At 44.9% G+C, this 26,495-nt stretch overlaps 1 protein-coding gene across 5 annotated transcripts in view; it reads left to right on the forward strand.

Annotated features, from left to right (window-relative positions):
* Positions 1–26,495, forward strand: part of SORBS3 (sorbin and SH3 domain containing 3) — a 131,868-nt gene that overhangs the window by 90,098 nt on the left and 15,275 nt on the right. For 4 of the 5 annotated variants that reach the window (XM_061593340.1, XM_061593339.1, XM_061593344.1 and 1 more), the window contains exons 12-17: positions 5,458–5,516; positions 17,098–17,240; positions 18,503–18,588; positions 19,903–19,949; positions 21,094–21,138; positions 21,860–21,974. In XM_061593340.1, coding sequence (XP_061449324.1) covers positions 5,458–5,516; positions 17,098–17,240; positions 18,503–18,588; positions 19,903–19,949; positions 21,094–21,138; positions 21,860–21,974 — 495 coding nt within the window. The remainder of the gene's footprint in view (positions 1–5,457; positions 5,517–17,097; positions 17,241–18,502; positions 18,589–19,902; positions 19,950–21,093; positions 21,139–21,859; positions 21,975–26,495) is intronic. The other variant, XM_061593343.1, reaches the window with a different exon arrangement.

The following is a 26,495-nucleotide window of genomic DNA, read 5'->3' on the forward strand; positions in this document are numbered from 1 at the left end:
GTGTTCTTCACAGACACACCAAAGACCACCTGAATGACGCTTGTGGACTACTAGTGGCAGAGCCACCCCTAGGCACCGGGAAGCAGGGCAGTTGCCCCGGGCCTTGTGCTTTGGCCCCCCCCCGCGCTTGGCAATCTGCTCACCAGCCGGCTCCTCCCTCCCTGCCTGTTCGCCTTAGCCATGCCAGGCAGGGCGTAGCGCTCACTCACTCTCTTTCTCTCCACCCGGGACGGGCTCGCTCGCCTGCCTGCCCACCCGCCATGCCGAAGCCATCGCCGCTCCTGCTGCGGTCAGCAAGCTGTAGCCACCCCAGAGACAGCGAGCTGGGCTAGCAGTTCCAGGACTGGTGCCTGCACACCTACGGCGACTCGGCCAAGACCAAGTTGGTGACCCAGAGCAAATGTGGGGGGCCCCCAACTATGCTTTTGCCCCGGGCCCCGCACATGCTAAGGGAGGGCCTGACTAGTCGTTTATGAACCACATTTTGGGAACCCCTGGAGTATAGGATTGCAGTCCTATCCTGTGCAGAGTTAGGCATGCCTATGCCTTTAGTTAATGGGCTTTATTCTGCATACAACCAGCTAAAAGGAAACAGGTGAAGCCTTTTGCTGGTATGCAGGGAAACCTTAACTTGCTTCTGTGTATCAGTCTGCTGTTAAAGGTAAAGAACTGGGAGTGCTAAAAATAATGGCAACTCTAACAATGTATGTCATTCTCTTGGTCCAACCCTCCCTTTCTTAGGGTTCATCCAAACGGAGCGGGATAATCCATGTTTTTCATATCCGCTTTGTCATCTGACAGTCCCCACTCACCTGTTTGTTCGCTCTTTCCCGATGTAAAAAAACCGCTTTTTTCGCACCCGCACACACAGTGGGAGGACCCCCACATTCTTTTCACTTTTTCCCAGCTCCGCCTCCGACACAACCCACTACCAGCCAATAGGTGCACAAAATCTGACGTGTGCTCCTCCACCCGTTCACCCACAATCAGCAACATGCATGCGCTTGAAAATAAGAGCACGAAAGTTTGAATTTCCTGTGTCAGTAATGGAGTTCCTTGCCGCTCGCCACTCTTATATTTTTGATATTACGCAAAAACGAATGTGTTTTTGCTGAGCTTTTCTACAGTGCAGTGCTCGGCTGCGGCTCCCAGCTCCTCCCCAAGAATGCTGCCCCCGAGGGAAGCAACCAGCACCCCCCTGCAGGTGGCCGCTCTTGGCTCGGGCAGGGAATGTGGGCAAAGAGCCCCGCAAGCTGTTGTGCAAAGCCTGAGAGATCCAGGCAATTCTGCGAGGTATGGGGGGGTTAGAGAGAGAATGGGGCAAGCCATCGTCATGTCGACTTTGCGTGGGGTTAACATGCTGATTTTTAAAAGGGATTTTTTTAAAACAAAAAAAATCTCCCCTCTGAAATTGACAAGAGAGCAGGGAACACGCTAGTCAGTTTCATGCGAGGGCGGCTCAAAGCATCCCTGCAGATGATGAGGGCACCCTAGTTACACAACTCGCTCCCCCACCCATAAATCCATATTAAAATTGCAGAAAAGAGCCCCGTGTGCTGCCGTGCAAAGCTGCGCTGAAGTGGCCAGCACAGGCTTTGCGGTGTTCCCACTGATAAAAGAAATGTGCAAACCACTTATATGCCAATAATACCTGTATTTCTGTTAGTTTGTATTTGCAATATTTCCCAAAATCGACTGTATGTGTTTCCACCTTTACACATATTAACGTTTCTGGAGATACACATGGCTGGCAATTCCACTTATTTCTCCAGAAATGCAGCGCGATGCTCTAGCAAACCACTTACAGGAATACCCCTCTCTACGGACCTTCACTTAACGTACACAAATCAGCTGGGAGGCATGATCGCAATCAGCTGAGAGGTGCAGCAGCGCAGCAGCAGAGGTTTTAGTGTGTGGGGGTGGAAATAGACGCGATCGGGCCACCACAAATCAGCTGGGAGGCGTGATCAGGTGAGAGGCGTGGCAGCGCAGCAGCAGAGGCTTTAGCGCGGGGCTTTGAGGCTCCGCAGGAAGGAGAGGTAAAAACACAGTTTTAAAAGGTAGTGCTTCACTTTAAGGACATTTTTGGTTTACGTACTCGCTCTGGTCCCATTGAGTACGTTAATGCAAGGTATTCCTGTGCCAATATTTCCTGTATCTGCGCAGTAGAAGTTGCAGAGCGCCCCCCCAACACTGGACCATTGCTCTGATTGGTTCCCTTTTCCCGGACATTCGCGCACATGCGCAAAAGTGCAAATACATAATTGGCAGGGAATGAGGGAAGGAAACGCCCAAGAACTGCCCACAGCTGTAAAGTCCGCAGTATTGCATCCGAGCGGCTGAAGGCACAGCGGATGATTCCCGATTTAAAAAAGCAAATAGCATTTTTTGCAGTTATGCCAAAGCAGATTAACTGTGCAAAAATGCGCAAAAGCACGCAAGGTCATCTGGATGACCGAAAAATAATGAGAACACAAAGCGATCATGTCACACATTATACAGTCGTCTGGATGAGCCCGTACTCTCACAGCTGCATTTGTATAGTACAGTAAATATGAGAAACTTGGTGAATGTTGAACTTTTATCTGTAACTCTTTAAGATTTTTGGTGACCCAGCCAGGAAATTTGAGAAATGTTTTTGCCACCGAGCTTGTTTTTACATTCTCTTGAAGACTTCAGGAAGGGAGAGAAGAGAGAAGCATCTTAAGCTACTGCCTGCAGGTAGACCACAAGTGACACTCCTTAGCAAATCACACTCTAAATCCTCATGAACACCTAAACATGCCGTGGCAAATGCCCTTTATCCATAATAAGGATAGAGGAGAAGCTGGATTTTGTTTGCATTTTAATGAGAAACTACTTAACTAGTTCTTCTCAAACCAATTTGTGAATCGAAACACAGTTACCCTGCAAAATTTGCAGTTCTCCAAATTTTGCAATGTAGCTCTCCAGCCAAACAATGTGTACAAAAATCCATATATTAGTGAAAATAATCTACAAAAATTCATTATATTAGGGGAAATTGTCTGCAAAAATGTGTATATTAATCAAAGCTGCATACAAAAATGTGTTTATTAGGAGAAATTTGTACTAAAATGCTGATGAAGTTTTGTGAAGATTTTTAAAAAATCAAAAATTACTGTGGAAATGTGGAGAATTGAATTTAAGACTGGAAAAATAATAAACTGAGGGATACTGAAATGGACAGATTTGTCCCTTAATAATGACAGAAATAAAGAGGATGTTTGGATGTTAACTGAAAGCACTCAGTTGACCTTCAGATTTTTTTGTTAGGTCAGGGTTTACTTGCTTCCAAGTGGGCTTACTCAGGTAGGTGAGGTAGGGCTGGACCCTTAAAATCTTAAGGATTAGGACTGATTGATAATTGATTGCATAGAGAGATGGTGCTGAAAAAATTAAGAATAACCACATCTCAGATGTATTTATTTATTTAAATTTATATCCCGTCCTTGCTCCCAGGGCGACAAACAAAAACACTCTAAAACATCATAAAAACAGGCTTACGTTAAAACAAAACATCTTTAAAAACATGTTAAAACAAAACATCTTTTTTAAATTTAAAGTAATGAAATGGGTTACTTGTACTAACAAATCAAAATAATATCTAAAAGAATAAATGTTTCCTGATCATTTAAGTCTATAAGTGTTATTTCAATAAAACAATAAATTGAGTCAAATTTTCAACTAGGGTTTCTTTGCTGTGTAGTATCAATTGATTTGTCCACTGTTGCTATTTCCAGCCACTCTTTAAGTGTAGGAAAAGAAACAACCTTGCAGTGTTGACCCACCCAATTCATACTGCTGTCATCATACTGCAGCCAATCAGTTCTTACTCTGGGCAGTCTATCATCATAGTTAATTATAAAGATCATTTTCTGGTTAAGGTAATAACCTCATCCCAATTACCTAGGAGGTAATTCCTGCTATTGAGCTACATTACCTTTGAATTACTCTGGCAGCTTCATCACTTGTAGCACTCCACTTGTGGACTTCTTCCATATCTCCCAACACTTACTATGCAGTTCTCAGATGTCCTTGGCCACACTCACCCATAAAATAAGTGAGGGTTTGTGACTTATTGTGAAAAAGTAGCATGCTAGCAGACATGGCCCAATTGCTCCTGATTTGCTTCTCCCCTGGTACAAGCAGGAAAAACAAACCAGGAAGATTTGTGTTCCCCTTATGTCTGAACCAAGAATTGTAATTTGTTGCTTCCTAACATGCTATGGTAAGCCAGCAACAAACCATGGCTCAAGGCTGTCTAGTGATTGAGGTTTGTTAGGGAGAAACAACCCACAATATCTGGTTCAGAAGTAATAGGAAACCAAGGCTTCTTGGTTTATCCAGCTCATGGGAAGAAGAAAGCATGAGTGATTAATGGGCAGGATACACCAGCACACACTGATCATTCTCAGTAAACCATGATAAGCAGGAAATTCTTGTTTATCCTTGCGTGCAAACATAGCCATTGTCATCAGTGAGATTTACTCCATGTAAGTGTGTATAGGATTGCCTCCTTAAAACCACTGTCTTTGTTTGAAATTTTATTTACTACACAATCCTGTGCACAGTCACATGAAAGTTAAGTCTCAGTGTGCACAGTAGGGCTTCATCTCTAAAGAGTGTGTCTAGGATTGCAAACCCAGACTTGCAGATGTTATAATAATAACTAGCCTTCTTCAAACTGGTCACCTCCAGATGTTTAAGGACTACAACTCCCATCAGCCCCAGCCAGCACAGATGTCCTGACTGAAGCTGATGGGAGTTGTATTCCAAAAATCTAAAGGGCACCAGTTTGGGGAAAGTTGTAATATACCACTAAAAAAAAGTATTTTATAGTGTGCATCTCTCTGGGAAGCTGAGATCTTTATTTATGACAGGGATTTATACCCCGCCCTTCAACGAATTCCCAAAATGGCTTACAAAAAAGCAAAACTACGATAAAAGCAATTTAAAACAACATTTAAATGGCACAATTAAAGGTTTTTTTTAAAAAGAAAATAGGTTACTTTGCTTTTGTGTTAACTTCTGTTACTGCTTTAACAGTTGTTTTGTAATCATGAATTATCCTTTTTTTAAAAAATAAAATGGGTCAATGTCAACATCCGCCAAATGTCGGACAGTGCAAGCCTTTGCATGTTGATTCAGAAGTAAATCCCATTGCGTTCGATAGGGCTTACTCCTAGGTAGGGGTGCGCAGGCTTGCAGCCTGATATACCCTAAGATAGCACACCGTTCTCCTGTAGCCTTTAGGACCCTGCTGTGTCCCGCCTGCCTGCCTGGGCTCCTTGGAGCGCCCTGTCAGCGACTCTCCCTCCGTCTCTCCCTGCTGGCTAACTATTTTGTTGCTGGCTCTTTTCCGCGCAGGACGTGAGTTCAGCCTCTCTCCAGCTACGGCTCAGCCCGCTTATTCCCTTCCCGTTTCTCTCTCCGCAGTGTTCTTCCTCGGCCACTTCCTCCGCCTGCGCCTCTTCTCCGGTCTTTCCTGCCCGCCGGTGAGTATCTGGACATGGCAAAGGCACCAAGGCCGCTGGAGGGAGGGAGTCAGCACGGCGGTGCCCGGCCACTTGCCGCTTCCTCCTTCCAGCTGCTGCTGCCACACCTTGGCTTGCAACGGGAGTGGCGTCATCTCAGAAGCATCTGGGGTGGGTCTGCTGCCTGGGGGAAAAGTGGGGGTAGAGAGAGGGGCAGAGGGGGTGCGGGACGCGAAAGATGGCAGAAGAGTGGGTGGATGCTATGGGGAGAGCGGCATTTTTGCATTCAGAAGCAGTGTTTGGGGGTCTCTGGCTCCCTCCCTCGCACAAAACTGTTCTTGTGTGTGTGCTTGCGTACATGTAGTAGAAGTAGGAATGGGGTGAAAGTGAGTTGAAACTGCTGTCAGGTGATTGGCAGCACAACTTTTTGGTGCATGTGGAACTTGTAGTCTTTCTGGGTATTGCCAAAATGAAACTTCCGTGTATAGGAGCAATGTCTGTTGGACGGCAATGGTGCAGTTAGGTGATTTTAGATTCTGGACTTAATAGTCATACAGCCCCCCTTTAGATGGTGATGTTGCATAACCTCTTCGAAATGTGACACGCCAGCCCTGCTGCCTTTGGGGGTCCTCCTGCTCATTCTGCTGAATGGGGCCCTGGACTTCTGCCTCAACGTCTGGACTAATGGCACCAGCTCAGCTTCCCAGAGGTCACTGGCTGACAGCTGTTAAACAGAAAGCAGCATTTAATAGAATGGACCTTCTTAAAAATCTGAGCTTGCATGGCCATTTTTAGGGCTTTTATCAAAACCCATTCGTGTTGCACATATCCTGTCCCACAAGGAAAACATGTAAGATGAGGGGTCATCTAGAAAGAGTTTGCTGGAATGTAGGACGTTACCATATACTGAGTCAGACCAGTGGTCCATCTCACTCTGTGTTGTCAACACTGACCGGCAGCAGCTCTCCAAGGTTTCAGGCAGGAGTCTCTCCCTACTGGAGATGCCAGGAATTGAACCTGGGACCTTTTGCATGCAAAGCAGTTGTGCTATCACTGTGCTTACAACTCTTCCACAACTGCCAAACCTGTTTGGGATTGTGGATGGACTGATAGGAGATATAACATGTGCACTGGACAAGTCAATTTCTGATTCTTGATGCTTACCTTATGCAGTTGGCTGCGTCTTGCCTCCTGATTCAGACAATCAAGTGCTTGCAGTTGGGGCAAATGCATGAGAAGTCCCGTATAGAATAATGCAGCTGCAAGAGTATGGAGGTTAAAAAAAACACCACTGGAGTGTCACTGTGTGTCACTTGTGTTTCGTCCACATTTGGAGGTGAGCATTTTGTTGTGGCAGCTTATTAACTGCCATATCCTGGGGTGCATATTTCAATGCCTTCCTCTCCACTTTCAGGGCTCATTGTGTGTTGTGAACTGTTATCTGTTGTACACGTGTGTTGCATTTTATTCCCTTGCTCTCAGAAGCACAAGGCTGCATACATGGTTATACAAATACAGAAGTTCTCTCTCTCTCTCTCTCTCTCTCCATAAGAAGAGCCTGCTGGATCAGGCCAGTGGCCCATCTAGTCCAGCATCCTGTTCTCACAGTGGCCAACCTCTCTCTCTCTCTCTCTCTCTCTCTCTCTCTCTCTCTCACTCACACTCACACTCACACACACACAGAGCCTTATACCAAGTCAGACCAATGGGCCATCTAGCTCAGTATTGTTTACACCAACTATCAGCAGCTCTCCAGGATTTCAGATAGGAAGTCTCTCCCAACCCCCTATGTGAAAATACCAAGGATTGAATTTGGGATTGTCTGCATGCAAAACAAATGCTCCACCACTGAGCTTCAGTCCTTTCCCATTTTATCCTTGCAACACTTCTGTGAAGTAGATTGGGCTGAGTGAGTGACTGGCCCAAGGTCACCTAGGGACATTCATGGCTTAGTGGGGATTTGAATCTGTATCTTCTTAATCCAAGTTCAGTATTCTGACTGCTACACCACCCTGGCTCCAACCTTGGCATTTCACCTTCACTTTGCCCAGCTGGATCCTTCTGTACACTGAGTCTAGTCCATATGTTATATCTGGTGGAAGAGAAAGTAATGATTATTTCCACTTTGGAACCCAATAATATGTCATTAGACGTATCCTATGTCAATCAAAATCCAGAGCAGGGATGGGGAATCTGTGGTCCTCCCAATGATGTTGGACTCCAGCTCGCATCAGCCACAGGCAGCATGTCCAATGGTCAGGGATGATGGGAGTTGTAGTCCATCAACAGCGGGCAGGCTGCAGGTTCCCCACCCCTGCTTTAAAAGGGATCCTAAGTGCATACAGCTGTAGGTTCTTTAGCCTATCAGGAACACCGATTTTTCTGACTTGGTGGAGAGCCTATGCACTCCAGTAGGCTTGCGCGCCTGTATGCGCACACACACACTGTTTCCCACACAGAGACATCAGGGTTCCCATCACTGCTCCAAAGAATGGCATAGTTGGACGTTTGCTGGGTCTTGAAGATTAGTAGTGGGCCCACTGTCCCAAGAGCATCCGCATTCTCACTTGGATGCACAGAACATCCAAGAGATAGTCTGTGAGAATGCAGGGAAGGGCCATAGCTCAGTGGTAGGGCATCTTCTTTTTATGCAGAAGGTCCCAGGTTTAATTCCCAGCATCTCCAGGTAGGGCTGGGAGAGACCCTGTCTGAAAGCCTGGAGAGCCACTGCCAGCCAGTGTAGAGACAATACTGAGCTAGATGGAACTATGGTATGATTCAATGTAAGGCAGCTTCTTCTGTTCAGTTTGCATACCTGATTCTTCCAGGATAAAAGAGTCTGCTGAGGATGCCTTTCCTGAAGCTGGCCCTAGACAAATGTCCTCCCCCACCTCCAGGCAAGGTGCATGATACTAAACCCAAGGCTAGTCAAGTTATATTGGCACCTGAAAATCCCTCAAACGCCTGTCCTCTGGGAGTAAAAAAATACAATGATAATAAATTAAATAACAGGTTGTTACCCTTTCATGTCAACCCAAACCAGCTGCCTCACCCTCCCTAATGGTAGGGCTGATCCTGCGAGCCTTTCCCACCAACCCCCAGGTAAAAATCAAGGTCCAGTGCCTTGACCCACTTGCAAGGGATTGGCAGAACAGTCCAACTTAGGGGAAGCTGGTGTAAGTTGTGCTGGAGCAAGAGAAGCCGGTGTAAAGTTCCGCTGCATCCAGTTGCCATTCAGGAGCCTCTGGGCTGGCTGAACACCAGCTCAGCCAGGAGCTGTGCACAGGGACCAGAAAGTAATAGCCAGAGCTTGGAAGATTACTTTTAAAAAGTAATAAATTACAGGCACAGTTACATGCCCCCCCCCAAAAAGTAGTAATCACCGTTACAATTGCTCTGAAAGTAACTGATTACTTTACTTTTGCTCAAAAGTAATTGCTACAATTACATTTTAGTTACTTTTTATTAAAAAAAATTGCCTACAAGGTGCTGGCCTTGGCTGCTGCACATCTGAGTAGCCTAAAACAACATTAAAAATAAGTACACACACAGAGAGGGTAGTAGAATATTTTTTTTTATCTGTAAGATTAACAGAATGGCATAACAGAGTCTCACATCCCCTCACCCCACCCCCAGCAATGATACCCCAACACACATATTTTTTGTATATATATATTGCCTCCAGCTCTTTTCTCCTTCCACTCCTGTCAATTTTTAAACAATTGTTTTCTCCACGCTGTCTCACTCTCCACCTCCTCCTTCGTCGCCTCCTAAGCACCCATAGAGCATGAAGGAAGAACAACACTGCACAGAAGCCCATTTGAAGCACATGATTTTTATTCACAAATCAGAGGAGCAGAAGTCTTCCCATGTTCCCCCCCAAGTAATGCACAAAAGTAATGCTAGAAACATTACAATTACTCGTCGAAAGTAATGAAGTTACTACTCGTTCTATTACCAGCAAAATGTAATGAAGTTACCTACTCGTTACTCAAAAAAGTAATAAATTACAAGTAATTCGTTACTTGTAACTAGTTACTTCCAAGATCTGGTAATAGCCTGCCCTTCCAAATAACCCTACCAGGGAGTAATCCCTCGCCATTGACTTCTTTTGCAATTATTTTCTTAGACCGACCTTTTTCCTGGCGTAACTTTTGCCTGGTTTGGGACTCACAGGAGCATTCCGAATACGAGTTGGATGTGGCCTAAGTCCCCTCCCCTGACACACACACCCCGACATGCCCCTCTTTTGGGCCTTATTTATTATTTATTTATTTATTTATTACATTTCTTCCCCGCCTTTCTTTTCATGATTGAAACCCAAGGCGGCTCCACTTGCATCATTCCCGGCTGAGCCGAGCTGAGGGACTTACGCCTGTATAGCTGGGACCCAGCTGGCTCAGCTAGAGATCTGTTGCATTCAACTCCCCTTAGCCTAATGTAAATGCACTTTTGATTGCGCTGTTAGTGATCGCAGAGAAGAAAAATGTCTGGCTCCTGCCAAATGGTCCTATGACCCATTTACTCTGTTTAAAAAAAAAATCATTTGATGATCTTGGCATGAGACTGCTTCAGTTTTGCTGGGAGTGGCCCAAGACGCTTCTTGTATGGGAGGCATGAAACCCAAAGGATGCTCCTCTACCCAAGTTAGCAAGGGGCACAATTTGCCTGGAAGTTCTCCTGCACAAGACCCATTGAAGTGAATGGCAGCAGTGCAAGAATGCTCTCCATGAGACGTTGCCCCTCTCTGCCTTTCTCAAGGGCATTTCTCACCCTAAAAACATTCTTGTAATGCAATATGCTAGGAGCCATTTGGGTGTGTATTTGTGTTTCTTTCTTGTTCCTTTTGTGCTTTTGCTGGAAGGTATTTGTAAAGGATGGTTTGTATGGGATTGGTGACCTTGCTGCAGGGACAGCCAACATGGTGCCCTTTAGATGCTATAGAATGACAGTTCCCATTATCCCTGAATCATTGGTCATGCTGACTGGGGCTGATGGGAATTGTAGTCCAACAACACTGGGGGGGGGCACCATGTTGGCTATTCCTGCCTTTACTGGGGCTTGTTTCCTTTAAAAAACAACACCCAACTAATATAATATTTAGTATTTAGATAGCCCTTCAGAGTGTTCAAAGTACTCAACATACACTATTTTGGTAATTCTTATGACAATGCTGTAAGGTAGATAAGTATTATTACCAATGTGGAGGCTGAGGTTGAGAAAATTGCTTGTTTGTGAATTCATGATTGAGAGAGTTCAAACTTTTAAGCTCACAATTTTGTTCTTTGGGAACTGGCAATTTCACAGCTTTAGACATTTAAATATATGCAGAACAGCAGCAACACATACCATACCCCAGTTCCCTCCAGAAATGTGTGCACCTCCATTCCCAATTATGTGCACTGTGAGGGTCTTGCTTGTCCCTTCCTTGCACCCAAAGCAGCAGCAACAGCAGACCTGTGAACAGGATCTTCTGCTTATTTATTTATTTAAAAGCAGCCAGGGAAGGAGGGAAGGAGCAATTCAAATCAAGACCATGGAGTTTAAGGGAATGAAGGAGGGGCAGGAGGTCCTTTCTCTTGTGCCTTCCCCCCCCACACCTGAAATCCTGCCTGCCATACCAAAAGCAGGGTTTGTCCCACTGACGACCTGCACATTTACCCCATGGGAAAATTGGCAGCTTCAGGGGAGGGAGTTTAAATAAGGCAAAATAGACAGGGAAGGAGCTTAAACATCCTCCCTTCCATGCCACAGTTTTGATTTTTGAATTGATCATTTCCTCTTCCTGTGAGCTGCCTTTAAATGAATATATAAGAAGGGGGGAGATCCTGTTTATAGATCTCCCACTCCACATCTTCCAGTTTGGCCCAGCTCTTTGCACTTCCTGCTCTCATCCCACCACCCCGCTTACTTTACCTGCAAAAGAGGATGTGGACAAGGTGCTTGGACAGGTGCGGGCGACCACTTCTGCTCTGGATCCTTGCCCCTCATGGCTAATAAAAGCTAGCAGGAATGGAACAGCCGGCTGGGCCAAGGAGGTGATTAATGCCTCTTTACGAGAGGGAGTGGTCCCACCCTGCCTGAAACAGGCGGTGGTGAGACCGCTCCTAAAAAAATCCTCCTTGGACCCTGATAATTTGGACAACTATAGGCCAGTAGCAAATGTCCCATTCCTGGGCAAGGTTCTAGAGCGTGTGGTCGCTCGCCAACTCCAGGCTCTCTTGGATGAAACTGATTATCTAGACCCATTTCAATCGGGCTTTCGGCCGGGGTTTGGTACAGAAACGGCCTTGGTCGCCCTGTATGATGACCTCTGTCGGGAGAAAGACAGAGGGAGTGTAACTCTGTTGGTTCTCCTTGATCTCTCAGCGGCGTTTGATACCATCGACCATGGTATCCTTCTGGAGCGACTTACGGATTTAGGAGTGGGAGGCACTGCTTGGCGGTGGCTCGGCTCCTATCTCGGGAATCGTCTCCAGAAGGTGATGCTGGGGGAACATTACTCGAGTCCCTGGGTACTCCAATATGGGGTCCCGCAGGGTTCAGTTCTGTCCCCCATGCTTTTTAATATCTATATGAAGCCGCTGGGTGAGGTCATCAGGAGTTTTGGAGTGCGTTTCCAGCAATATGCTGATGATACGCAGCTCTACTACTCCTTTTCATCTTCCTCAGGTGAGGCTGTTGATGTACTAGACCGCTGCCTGGCCGCGATAATGGGCTGGATGAGAGCTAATAAACTGAAACTCAATCCTAACAAGACTGAGATGCTGTTGGTGGGAGGACCCTCTGCCCAGATGGTTGATGTTCGACCTGTCCTAGATGGGGTTACACTCCCCCTAAAGGAACAGGTACGTAGTTTGGGGGTCTTATTAGATCCGCTCCTGTCACTTGAGGCTCAGGTAGCCTCGGTGGCACGGAATGCATTCTACCAGCTCCGGCTGGTAGCCCAACTACGACCCTATTTGAGCAAGGAGCATCTTGCCTCAGTTATCCATGCTATGGTAACCTCTAGATTGGACTACTGTAATGCACTCTACGTGGGGCTACCTATGAAGACGGTTCGGAAACTTCAGCTAGTGCAAAATGCTGCGGCCAGAGTTCTCACTGGGACAAAGAAATTTGACCATATAACACCTGTCCTGGCGCAGCTGCACTGGCTACCGATATGTTTCCGGGCCAGATTCAAAGTGTTGGTTCTTACCTATAAAGCCCTAAACGGCATCAGACCGCAATACCTGATGGAGCGCCTCTCTCGCTATGTACCTACCCGTTCACTACGCTCGACGTCGAAGGCCCTTCTCCGGGTTCCAACCCATAAAGAGGCCCGGAGATCAACAACTAGATCTAGGGCCTTCTCGGTGGTGGCCCCCGAACTATGGAATGCCCTCCCAGACGAGATACGCCTGGCGCCTTCTCTGTTATCTTTTCGGCGCCAGGTAAAAACTTACCTTTTCGCCCAGGCTTTTTAAATTTTGTAAATTTTTAAATATTTTAATTTAACATTTTAAACTTAATATGATCTTAATTTAAATCTCAATGGCAATTTTATTAATGTTTTATAATTGTACTATATATATATTTTTTTCCACACTTGCTCATATTTTAATTGTGATTTTATTTGTTGTACACCGCCCTGAGAGCTTTCTGCTATAGGGCGGTCTAGAAATGTAATTAAATAAATAAATAAATAAATAAAATAAAAGGGGTGCTATCCCTTTAAAAATTAAAAACCACCACAGTTAAACTTCAGCGAAATAGCTGTTGCCTGCCAGTTTCTTGTTGCTGCTTCATTGGTTCCTGTTGAGCGTGGCCTCTGCTTGCCAAGACAGCTCCAGGGGGCCCGGGCTTGAATAAGGGATTACAGACAGGCCCACCACCCACATGGGGAAAACAGTGGAACAGACACCACTCAAAGGGAGAGGATGGGGGAGATGACTGGGAGGTCCTCTAGCCACCTCTGCCCTGCTTTGTTTTGGAAGTGATGGTTTTGGAGGGATGGGGGTTTATAGTGGCAGCAGAGGAGCTAGACCTTGAAATGGGGTGGAGGCAAGGCAAGTTTGGTCTTATGGGGTGGAAGACTTCTAAACATACGTCTCCACGCAATGCATAGTTAAACTACAGAATTTGCTCCCACAGGAGGTAGTGACGATGGCCACCTGCTTGGATGACTTTAAAAGAGGGTTAGGTAAATTCATGGATGATTGGGCTATCAGTGGCTAGTAGCCATGATAGCTTTGTTCTGGTTCCACAGCCTGAATACCATCTGCTGTGAATCACAAGTGGGGAGGGCACTGTTGTACTCAGGTCCTGCTTGTGAGTATCCCATAGAGCACTGTTCTTCAACCTTGGGTCCCCAGATGTTGTTGGACTACAACTCCCATCAACCCCAGCCAGCTTAGCCAATGGCCAGGAATGATGGGAGTTAGAATAATAGAATAGTACAGTTGGCAGGGGTCTATAAGGCCATCAAGTCCAACCTCCTGCTCAATGCAGGAATCCAAATCAAAGCATTCCCAAGGTAGTGGGCTCTCCGACACTGGAGGCATTCAAGAGGCAGCTGGACTTACTTCTGTTAATGCAGCCTAATATAGCATTTGTGTTTTTTGCAGCCACATCACACTGTTGGCTCATATTCAGCTCGTGATCAATGACAATTCCAAGATCCTTCTCACATGTTGTATTGCTGAGCCAAGTATCCCCCATCTTATAACTGTGCATTTGGTTTATTTTTCCTAAGTGTAGAACTTTGCATTTATCTCTGTTGAATTTCATTCTGTTGTTTTCACCCCAATGCTCCAGCATATCAAGGTTCCTTTGAATTTTGTTTCTGTGTTCCACGGTATTAGCTATGCCCCCCAATTTTGTATCATCTGCAAATTTGATAAGCATGCTCTATACCTCCTCATCCAAGTCGTTAATAAAAATGTTGAAGAGCACTGCGCCTAGGACCAAGCCCTGTGGTACCCCACTCGTTACTTCCGCCCAGTTTGAGAAGGAACCATTGAGAAGCACTCTTTGGGTATGATTCTGGAGCCAACTGTGGATCCACCTGGTAGTTGTTCCATCCAGCCCACACTTAGCTAGCTTGCTAATCAGAATATCATGGGGCACTTTGTCAAAAGCTTTGCTGAAGTTGAGATATATTATGTCTACAGCATTCCCACAGTCCACAAGGGAGGTTACCCAATCAAAAAACGAGATAAGATTAGTTTGGCAGGATTTGTTCTTCATAAATCCATGTTGGCTCCTAGTAATCACTGCATTGTTTTCATGGTGCTTACAGATTGACTGCTTTTTAATCTGCTCCAGAGTTTTTCCAGGGATTGATGTTAGACTGACTGGTCTGTAGTTCCCCGGTTCCTCCTTTTTGCCCTTTTTGAAGATAAGCTTTTTGTGAAGCCACATTGGCTTCTTCTGCTGTTCCCCCCCCTTTTTTTCCTTGTTGGAATTGCTTGCCATTGCGCTTTTAGAATTTCCTTTTTTAGAAACTCCCACCCATCTTGGATTAAAATCAGCTTTCCTGAAGTGCAGGGTGCACGTATGGCTACTCTCAGCTTTTGCTTATGTTAAAATCAAGAATTCAAGTATGGTGTGGTCACTTTCCCCCAGAGTTCCCATAACTGCCACTTCATCTACCAAATCATCTCTATTGGTTAGAATCAAGTCCAGGATAGCTGATCCTCTGGTTGCTTCTTCCACTTTCTGTAGGAGGAAGTTATCTGCAACACAAGTCAGAAATTTCTTGGAGGGGCCGTGTTTGCAGAATTTGTCTCCCAACAGATATCGGAATAATTGAAATCCCCCATTACTACATCATGCCTCCTCGAAACATTGGCAATTTGCTTTTCAAAAGTTACATTCTCATCTTCTCCTTGCTTGGGTGGTAGGTACTAGACTCCAAGCCCCACATTTCTTTATTACTTGCCCCATTAATTTTAATCCAGATACTTTTGGTGAAGCTGCCAAGCTCATCTTCCTGTATTTCTTTGCAGGGATATATATATATATATATATATATATATATATATATATATATATATATATATATATATATATATATAGCATGACTTCATCTCCCTTTTTATTCCTTCTGTTCTTTTTGAACAAGTTATATCCTTCAATTGCTGTATTCCAGTCATGGGAGTCATCCCACCAAGTTTCAGTTATACCTATTAAGTCGTAATTACCCTCCTGTATTAAGAGTTCAAGTTCATCCTGCTTGTTTCCCATGCTCAGTGCATTAGTATACCAACATCAAAGACCATGTGATTTATGGCTTGGCTTCCTTACTACATTTTTCTGAGGACTACAATCCAACAACATCTGGGGAGTCAAGGTTGAAGAACAGTGCCATAGAGAACAAGATACCACACTAGATGGGTGTTTGGTCTGATCCAGAAGGGCTCTTCTTGTGTTGTTATGGGCTTGTTCTCTGGTGGGCAGTTTGTTTGTTTGTTTAGTTGGTTAATCCATCTGCCATTTCCCATCCCCTCCACTAGTTGTTTTGGAGTACAACTCTCATCACCTGGTGCAGCCGCTGGGTGAGGCTGAAGGGAGTTGGAGTCCAAAATGGATGGAGGGCACCAGGTTGGCAAAGGCTGGTATAGAGCATGTTTCTCCTTCTGTTTGAAATAACTGCAGTGAGATTGCATAGGCAGCAATGGGGTGGGGTGATTCTGGCCAGATTCTGTGTGTGCAATGTGCAGAGTTGGTGGTGTCCATGATGTGTATGTGGCTTGATCCATAGACAAAGTTAGGGTGACAGTGAATTGGTTTATATCTGTGTATTGTGGGTGTCAAATATGCAATGTGTGTGGAAAGGGGAATTAGATCTGGACCATGGTGTTCTGGGGGTGGGGGCTTTAATCCTTTCTCACTTGTATTTTCCCCAATTGAAATCACCTTCACCCCGGAAGGTATAGTTGAGTCCTGAATTTGCATGCCAAAATACTCATTTGCTCTGATCCAAAGATTCTTGGCTGCAGCAGGGTGCACACCACTATATGGGAGAAATCTCCATACTCTCATCTACCAAACAGATGGTTAGTTTGGGTTGGGAGATCACAGAAAGTAGAGTAAGTTTTACAAGGTTTTTTGAGTTCAAAACATAAGAGAAATGCTGTGCTGGGGACTAGAAGAGAATGGTTTGTCAAAGAGCCTTGGCTTCTAACATGATAGAGGCTGTCTATCTTGGAGACCTGCTACAGATATAGGTTTGTCCTAGTACGAGATTCTCACTTTCTCCCCTGGATTTCCAAGGGCCAGTGAGATTAGAGTGGTTAGACTCGAGTGTCAGACTGGGGCTTTGGAGACCAGGTTTTAAATCTCTGCTCATTGAGTGACCTTGGTCTGGTCATTCTGTCTCTCACCCTAACCTGCTTTACAGGGTTGTTGTGAGGATAAAATCGGGAGGGGAGAAACATGTTTGTACACCACCTGAGCTTTTTGGAAAAAAGGTGGGATATAAATGTAAACAAAATTTCCAACTTTCCCATTTGCTGGACCATGCTCTCTCTCTCTCTCTCTCTCTCTCTCTCTCTCTCTCTCTCTCTCTCTCTCTCTCACCCTCACCCTCACCGTACCTCTGTTTTTTCCAACCTAGCCCACTGCCTGGCAACAGTGCCTATCCTTCCACAGGACAAAGCCTCCTGGTAGGCCAGTGCTACTTGCCAGCCAGCCCTAGAATGGAGAAAGGAAGCCCAGGCATTGCCAGGAATAACTGGAGCAGCTCTCCACCCATGAATGGTATGGCTCTGAATTTGCATGTGTGCATAGCGAAGCTTAAAAGACACTGATAAAAATTGTTCTGAGAGTAGAGACAGAGGTGTTTTCTTCACTTAACCTGAGAGGAGAGGGATGAAATATTCGGGTATTTTGCACTCCTGGTCTTCCAAGCTAGTGTACAAATGGAACCAAAGGAGTTTCCTTGGAAAAGGCAGATGCTCTTGTTCCTAAAGGAAGATGCTCATTATCCAGACTGGTGTAACAATTGTTGCTGTGCATCATGTGGACAGATGGGGGAATCTGTGCAAGCTAAAGCCCCTGCATGAATATGGATTTATGGACATTGGATGCACTGTATGAGTGATTGGATGCACTGATTTGCTGATGGAGGAACTGAGAGATTTTTCAAGCATTTGGTGGGGAAAAACATAAGTGCCACATCAGAATGTAGGTAGGAGATACATGCATGAACACTTCTGAAATGCAACAACTCTCTGCAGCTGGAAAGGCAGCACCTCAGGGAGAAGGCTAGTCTAGAACCCCTCTTTCAGACTGGCTAGCTTTCTGTCTGCAGGAAGGCTTAGGTTTTGTTTTGTTTTTCACTCTAGGGAGCATTTAAACACCCACTTCTTCTATCTTCATTCTGAAGTGGTATGGTCCTAAGAAAACTATTTGAGCCACATGTCCTCTCTGAATGGTTGAATCTGCTCAGACACATATATGTGGGAAGTGATCTTCCTCAATAGGTATTGGAACTAAAAATAAAACCAGTTCCTCATTTTTTCCAGAATGTTGCCCCACCTACCCACTCGCCAGGGCCTGGCTTGCTGCTAATAAGATGCAGCTAAGTCAACAAACGTTTGGTTTGAAATCCCCAGCTTGTCTTGGAAGTGTATCTCAGCTATGGTTGGGTGGTCGGCAACTCTCTTCCCCAGTGCCTAATTAATATCAAGAGGAAAGTGGGGTTTCAGCCTGTCCAAAAGCCTTTGCCTTTAATCCCAGGTACATGTAGACTGGATGTAGTGACTCAGTTGTGAAGGTAAAGCTCTCTGCACATGATCAGAGATACTCATATCTAGCTAGCCCACAGCTGTCTGTACCTCTTCTCTGAAATCCTGCTTGCCACTTTCTGAGGCCTGACATTTGGCTTCCAGGAATGTGGTCTGGCTGATGTTAAGTTCTGCCTTTTCCTTTTGATCTCTACTAGAGATCTCCTAGTAGATGTGAGCATTCCCTTGTGGGGAACACCTTTACCCAGCTGTTGTCTCATTTTCTTCCCACAGATCCTCTGAGGCTTGTTGGGAAAAGTCCCTTTCTTGATTCTTCAGAAATTGTCTTGGATAGTCCCCCAAAGAGAGATGAGAAGAAGGTAAGATTTGGCTTCCACTCAAGAGGAGATGGATGATAGGTTTTGCTTTTGTACACTTAGGCTGTGTACACACAACATTTTATTCTAGAATCGATGGAGACTGAGGTCTGGTTTTTTCTACCTAGTCCACACACAATTTAGATCTATTGCATATTTTGTGCCCCTGAACAGTGCATATTGACAAACTTCCGAAAATAAAAGCTCATTGCAGATAATTCTGCATTACTCAATGGCATGTCAGTTTGAAAACATGCAGGCAGTCCCAGCAATTGGGGGGGGGGTGTTATCCACACCTCCCCAATTACATTGGTAGTGGGTGTATATCAAGACTGCAAGGGGAGGGTTGTCTAGATTGCATATCTAAATTGTCATTGGACATATTTGCACTAGAATTAAACTCAGGTACCACACATTCCCTCCCCTGGAGACTGTAGTTCTGTGAGATCCTCTCAGAATCTTTTATATAAGATCTTCTCTACACTAAAATTCCCAAGATTCGTAGCGGAAAGCCTTGACAGTTGGAACTGATATAATACTGTTATAAAATTGTAGTTTAGCTATATCTGTATTTATGGTCAAATCTTCTCTCAAATCAGAATTAATTTCTTAAACATTTAAAATTTTAGCTCCTCAGTGTAAATTTTTAAACTTAAATGTTTTGACTTGCCTTGTAGCATGTTCCACTGTTCTGAGCAAGAGACTGTATCCATACAAACAGTTGCTTTGGCCTAACAAATCATTAACCTGCTTTAACTTTTGTTCTTCTCCCACTGAGAGTAAAACTAAATTGCCATTTAGTTCAATTGGCACCAAAAGCACTTCAATTTTTTCTTTAAAGAGGAGCACCCCCTGCCATGATGTTGAATATTTTGTGGAATTACCAGAGTAGACTCAGTCTATCCATCCATAGATAAGACTACTTCCTTTCTGGAAGTGAAGCACTGCCGAGAACTCTGGAACATTCTCACAGGAATGTGGTCAACATAAATCTGTCCTTGCTGGGAATATTTGCATGCTCATAAAGAGTAAGAGAATGGTGTAGAAGTAAGGGCATGAATTAAACCCCTACTAAAGATGTTTGCTCTTATTCATGTGAGCCCAGATTTAGTTCTTCTCCAGGAGTCACCTGAAGCGTAGTGGATCTAGTTCACTTGTAGCACTCTGTGATCCAGGCCAGGGATTTTCAATGCCATTTTTTTGTTTTCTTTTGTGTTGTGCTGGCAAAGTTCCCAGGCTTTTCTTTAAAACCTGGTGGCTTTGAATTGCGTACCTTAACTTCATGTCTTCTTTTAAACCGTTTCCTTTTCTTTCTAGATGAAAGCCGCTCGCCTCAAATTTGACTTCCAGGCAGAGTCGCCAAAGTAAGTAGCAATACCTGGTAGCCTTTGGGCATTCGTACAATGCTTTGGTCTCTTGGCAATATTGTTGTTAATTATTGGGATCTTTACATCAGGGTTGGGGGAACATGCAGCCCTTCAGATGATGTTGGACTCCAAGTCCATTATTCCTGACCATTTGCCATGCTGGCTGGGACTGATGGGAGTTGAAGTCTGACTACACCTGGAGGGCCATAGGTTCTCCATCCCTGCTTCACTTGCAGAAAAAGACAGGACACTCCCCTGAGAAACGTACTACTACTGAAATGCAATGGAGGGAGAGAGGAGAGCCTAACAATGAAATATGGAAATGGACTGCCTTCAAGTCGATCGCGACTTATGGCGACCCTGTGAATAGAATGATAGAATAGTAGAGTTGGAAGGGGCCTATAAGGCCATCAAGTCAAACCTCCTGCACAATGCAGGAATCCAAATCAAAGCATTCCTGACAGATGGCTGTCCAGCTGCCTCTTGAATGCCTCCAGTGTCGGAGAGCCCACTACCTCTCTAGGTAATTGGTTCCATTGTCATATGGCTCTAATAGGAAGTTTTTCCTGATGTCCAGTCAAAATCTGGCTTCCTGCAACTTGAGCCTATTTTTCCGTGTCCTGCACTCTGGGATGACCGAGAAGAGATCCCGGCCCTCCTCTCTGTGACAGCCTTTCATGTACTTGAAGAGTGCTATCATATCTCCCCTCAGTCTTCTCTTCTCCAGGCTAAACATGCCCAGTTCTTTCAGTCTCTCCTCATAGGGCTTGGTTTCCAGTCCCCTGGTCATCCTTGTTGCCCTCCTCTGAACCTGTTCCAGTTTGTCTGCATCCTTCTTGAAGTGCGGAGACGAGAACTGGACTCAGTACTCAAGATGAGGCCTAATAGAGGGAAACTAATACTTCACGCGATTTGGAAACTATACTTCTGTTAATGCAGCCTAATGCATTTGCCTTTTTTGCAGCCACATCACACTGTTGGCTCATATTCAGCTTGTGATCAACGACAATTCCAAGATCCTTCTCACATGTCGTATCGCTGAGCCAAATATCCCCCATCTTATAACTGTGCATTTGGTTTCTTTTTCCTAAGTGTAGAACTTTGCATTTATCCCTGTTGAATTTTATTCTGTTGTTTTCAGCCCAACACTCCAGCCTATCAAGGTCCCTTTGAATTTTGTTTCATGGTAAGCAGTATTCAGTGGGAGTTTACCATTGCCCCCCTCTGAGGCTAGTCCTCTGCAGCTGGCTAGGGCCTGCTCAGCATGCCACAGCTGCACAAGCCAGCCCCTTCCTTGTCCGCAACTGCCAACTGGGGGGCAACTGGGCTCCTTGGGACTATGCAGCTTGCTCACGGCTGCACAGGTGGCAGGGCACGTAACCCCTGAGCCACTCACTGTGGGGGTGATCTTTAGCTGGCCCTTGACACCCAGGAGACACAAGCGGGGATTTGAACTCACAGACTCTAGACACCCAGCCTGGCTCTCCTCCCCACTGTGCTTTACCAGCTAGCAAAACAATGAAATATGAGCAAGTGCAATTACTTGTTCTTAAGTTTCTGTTTAGTTACACTCCCTCAGGCATCATTTCAGGTGGGGATAGGATTAAGTCAAAGCTTTATGGGAAAAGTGGGTTCTGAGGAAGGATTTGAAGGGAGAGAGAAAGAGAAATGGCATGTGTTGTCTGATGGATTATGAGCTGTAGAGTGAGCAAGTAGTTTCATGTGTTCATCTCTTGACTTGTCAGTTGGCCAGCATCTTCTTGCAAAAGGCTGGTGCCACAACTTGAAGAGGAGGCTATTTGCCCAATTGGAATGAACAACTTTACAGAACAGATTCTTGCTTTTCCTAATGAGGTCCACGATGCATCTCTGACTATGGGACATTATGTTGCCCTTTGACCTTTCAGGGAACTAACCTTGCAGAAGGGTGACATTGTCTACATCCACAAGGAAGTGGACAGAAACTGGCTTGAAGGCGAACACCATGGCAGGGTGGGCATTTTTCCCACCAATTATGTGGAGGTAAGTACACTTTACTATTCTGGGAGAATGCTTTATCTGCAAAATTTAATGCATTTTTATTCAGTATGCGGGAGGGTAGGTGGCAGAATTACTGGGGTTAGACTTTAGCAACCTGCAGTTCCATCTGATTTTAGATGTGGCATGGTTATCTCATCCTCTTTAATAAAGATGCCTTCTATTTTGATTTTTCTGTCCCTCTTTTCTGCATATAGCCCCCACCCGCATCCCCATTCCCACCCTCACAGGTAGTTATGGGTTTTGTAGTTATTTCTAAACTAAAGTGTTGCTGCCAACTCGAGAGCCATTGACGTGAGTGACATTGTTTTGGGTATTCATATAGCACCATCAGTGTATATGGTGGTTTATAGAGAACATAAGCAAATGACAGGTCCTTGCCTCAAACAGCTTATAGAGTAAATTTAGACAGTTGGGGCAGGGGGAAGAAGACCACATAGGAAGGGAGAGTCACAAGGGTCAAATGGAGCAAATACTGTTCCACCTACCTAGGAACCTTGTACAGATTCTCACACCATTGATCCGTCTAGTCTGTTTTTTCTGGCAGTGGCTCTCCAGGGCAGCAAAGAGGAGTTTTTCCCAGCTGTACCTAGAGAGACCAGGGATTGAACTGAGAACTTTTCTGCATGCAAAGCATGTGCTGTACCCCTGAGTAGGCATCATTTTGGTTGAGGGATGAGGACTAACAGGTTAAGTCAAGAGCTTCATAGAAGAGGTTTTGAGCTGAGATCTGAAGGAAGAGCAGGAGATATGAAAGGAAAAATAACTGGCAGTGTGTTTCAAAACAAAGGGACAGTGTTTTCATCCAGGACACAAATAATCTGTAGAATTTAACTGCCATGTGTACCTTTTTGAAGGCCACTATTAGTATAAACTAGCAAAATGATTGTCATTATGACATTCAGGAATGCGTAAGGCACAGAGGTTCCCTCCTCCCCACATGTGTGTGTGTGTGAGTGTAAGTGTAAGACTGGACCCTACAAAGTGTTGGGGAAAAGGACAGGCCTTGCTTCCATAGTAACTGTATCTCAAAATGCAACAGTCGGTTTTTCTCTAGGTAAATTATGGTCACCATTCACTCCTGTGGAAAAAAGCAGCTGAGCAGTCAAGTGCTTAAACTTGCTCCTGGTGATCCCAGGAGTTGGGGAGGATGATCTGGTTTTGCTCCTCCCACAGTCCACTTGTCAATAGCAGCCTTTCCTGCTTTTTTCTTAGAACTGAATGGGAGCCATTGAGAGTCAATAGTGACCCTTATCTCCAGTACCTTGCCTGTAATCTCTTCCTTGTTGTGATGTTAGATACAGTGATGGAATACTGGGGGGGAGAAAATTTTTATACGAGATAGTAAAAGGACCTTAGCTCAGTGATAGAGCCCATGCTTTACTTTCATTAGGTTTCACTTTAATTCCCTCCATCTCCAGTTAAAGGAATTGGGCAGCAGGTGATAGGAAAGACATCACCTTTAGATCCAGGAGAGCCACTGCCAGTCAAACTAGACAATACTGGGCTAGATGGATGAACAGTTCAATTTGGTCTAAAACAAGCAGTATGAAAATATACTTGTAATGTACTCCAAAGAACAAGCGCATACAAAAGGACAATGAATGAGAATACTGTAGAACAACCATTAAGTCTTTTTCAAATATGTCCCAATTAGTCATAAGAACATAAGAAAAGCCTGCTGGATCAGGCCAGTGGCCCATCTAGTCCAACATCCTGTTCTCACAGTGACCAACCAGATGCCTATGGGAAGCCCACAAGCAGGACCTGAGCACAAGAGCACTCCCCCCCCCTGCAGTTTCCAGCAACTGGTATTGAGAAGCATGCTGCCTCTGACTGTGGGGTCAGAGCATAGCCATCATGGCTAGTAGCCATTGACAGCCTTATCATCTCTGTGTTTGTCTAATCCTCTTTTAAAGCCATCCAAGTTGGTGGCCATCACTGCTTCCTGTGGTAGCAAGGCAAGTCCTTGGGAAAGATTTTCTAAATAATCTTCTTTGGGGTAATGTGTCCAAATATTCTCACAAATATGATCATTTAGAAAACCTTTCCCAAGGACTTAAAAAACCTTTCCCATATTTGAAAAAAGACTTAATGGATCTATAACCAGCAGCTCTGTGGTATTATTGTTTGCTGTCCTTTTCAAAATGATTGTTCTTTGGAGTACATTGCAAGTACTTTTTCTTATTTATAGGACTTATTATTGCTGATTGTGTTTGCTATATAGGGACCCTTATTGAATACATTACTGACTTAGTATAAGGCAGCCTCCTTTGTTCTTGTGGCTGTCTCAACCTGGCACAATTCCCATATAGTTGGTCTAAGCAGAGAATAGAAGGCTGTACCACTGTTGATCATTGCAGAACAATTTTTCACAGCTTAGGACCATAGGGAGAGGCTTTTCCCTCTTGATGTCTTCATGCCCTGAACTAAAATGTATTAACAGTTCCTTAGGGAACAGTTCCTTAGGGAAGTTGGTACTCATTTGCATCTGTATTGTTACCAAATCAAATTTATTAAACGGGTTGGCAAATACAAGGAAGGAGGCAGCTCATGATGTAGGGCAGCAGTTTTCAAACAGGCTTTTGGGGGTTGGGAATGCTGGGGCTTCTTTATTTAGTTAAAACACTTTTATTTCTCCCATGCTATTTAACATTTATGTAAAACCGCTGGGAACCATCATCAGGAGGTTTGGGCTGCAGTGTCACCAATATGCGGATGACACTCAACTCTACCTCTCATTTAAGTCCTCACCAGAGTCGGCTGTGGAAACCATGTCCAAGTGCCTGGAATCTGTGAGTGGATGGATGGGAAGAAACAGGCTAAAGCTGAATCCTGATAAAACTGAAGTACTGCTCGTGGGAGACAAGGGAAGATTGGGAGACATCAACCTGATATTTAATGGGGTACAATTGCCCCTGAAAAATCAGGTCCACAGTCTTGGGGTGATTCTTGATTCTGAGCTGTCTATGGAGGCCCAAGTTTCATCGGTGTGCCGAGCAGCTTGGGGTCAACTGCGCCTCGTTCGAAGGCTGCAACCCTATCTTCCTGTTCACCAGCTCCCACTTGTAGTGCACGCTCTGGTCACCTCTCGTTTAGACTACTGCAATGCGCTCTACATGGGGCTACCCTTGAAAACAGTCTGGAAACTACAGCTGGTACAAAATACGGCGGCTCGTTTACTCACGAATAGCCGCCGATACGATCATATTACTCCAATGCTTTACAATCTCCACTGGCTTCCAGTTATTTTCCGGGCTCAATTCAAGGTGTTGGTATTAACCTTTAAAGCCCTATACGGTTTGGGCCCAGTATATCTGACGGAGCGCCTCCACCGTCATAAATTGTGCCGCCCTACGAGATCTGCCACACAGGACCTGCTCTCAGTCCCGCCAACTAAAGTGGCTAGGTTGGTGAAGACTCGGGAGAGAGCTTTCTCTGTGGCGGCCCCCTCGATCTGGAACTCCCTCCCAATAGATCTTCGACATGCCCCTTCCCTAGAAATATTTCGCCGGGGCCTGAAGACTTGGCTCTTTAACCAGGCCTTTACAACCTCTGAGACTTCTAGGGTAAATTAGCCTTGTATTGAAATGCTGATAATTTATTATACTGAACTTGTATGTCATGTATTGACTATATCTTATTTATTGTATTTTATCATATTTTACTGTAAGCCGCCTAGAGTGGCCATTGGCCAGATAGGCGGCCTATAAATTAAAGTTTATTATTATTATTATTATTATACTGCCCTTCAATTAAAAAAAAATCCAGGCCAGTTTACAATAGGCCATCAAAGGCAAGGAAACAGCAGTAATCGATAGAATAACAGTAAGGAGCAGCACTAAAAGCAATTGCAGCAGAATTTTATTAAAGAATACATATCAGAGGTTAAAAGGCCTGGGAATTTTTTTAAAAGGCCCTTGCCTAGGGCCTGCCTATGGGAGAGTTCCCCAAGTGGGGTGCCACAGCCAAAAATGCCCTCTTCCCAAGTCAATCTTCTCCTCACCTTAGATGACAGGAACAATTGGGGGAGTGCTTCTGAGGAGATGCATAATTGGTGCATGGGCAGGCTGGCATGGGGGAAACATTCCTTTAAGTATCTAGGTCCCATGCCATGAAGGGATTTAGAAGAGAAGCACCAGTGCTTTGGTTTGTTCTGGAGCACAATTCAGAGTTTTTGTAACATGCAGTCCCAGTTAGTAGCCTAGTGGGTGTGTTTTGAACTAATTACAGTTTCTGGGTTGCCTTTGAAGGCAGGCCCATGTCCAACACAACACAGTCATTCTTTGGAAGCTTATCAGGGATTCCTCAGTGAGAAGATCAGTAACGGTGGACAAGCTTTTCTGAGAGACAACCTTCCCATCGCTACAGATAAGCAGCTGCAGAAAGGTGCTTGGTGTGCTGCTGTTGTTGGGTGCTCTCCCTGTTCCAACAAGGCATCACTGAGACGCAGCAAATCTAGCCAGTGTTCCACATGAAGTATATGTGCAACCTTATGACAGGGGT

The sequence above is a fragment of the Rhineura floridana genome, chromosome 12, assembly GCF_030035675.1.
Source record: "Rhineura floridana isolate rRhiFlo1 chromosome 12, rRhiFlo1.hap2, whole genome shotgun sequence".
Lineage (NCBI taxonomy): Eukaryota > Metazoa > Chordata > Lepidosauria > Squamata > Rhineuridae > Rhineura > Rhineura floridana.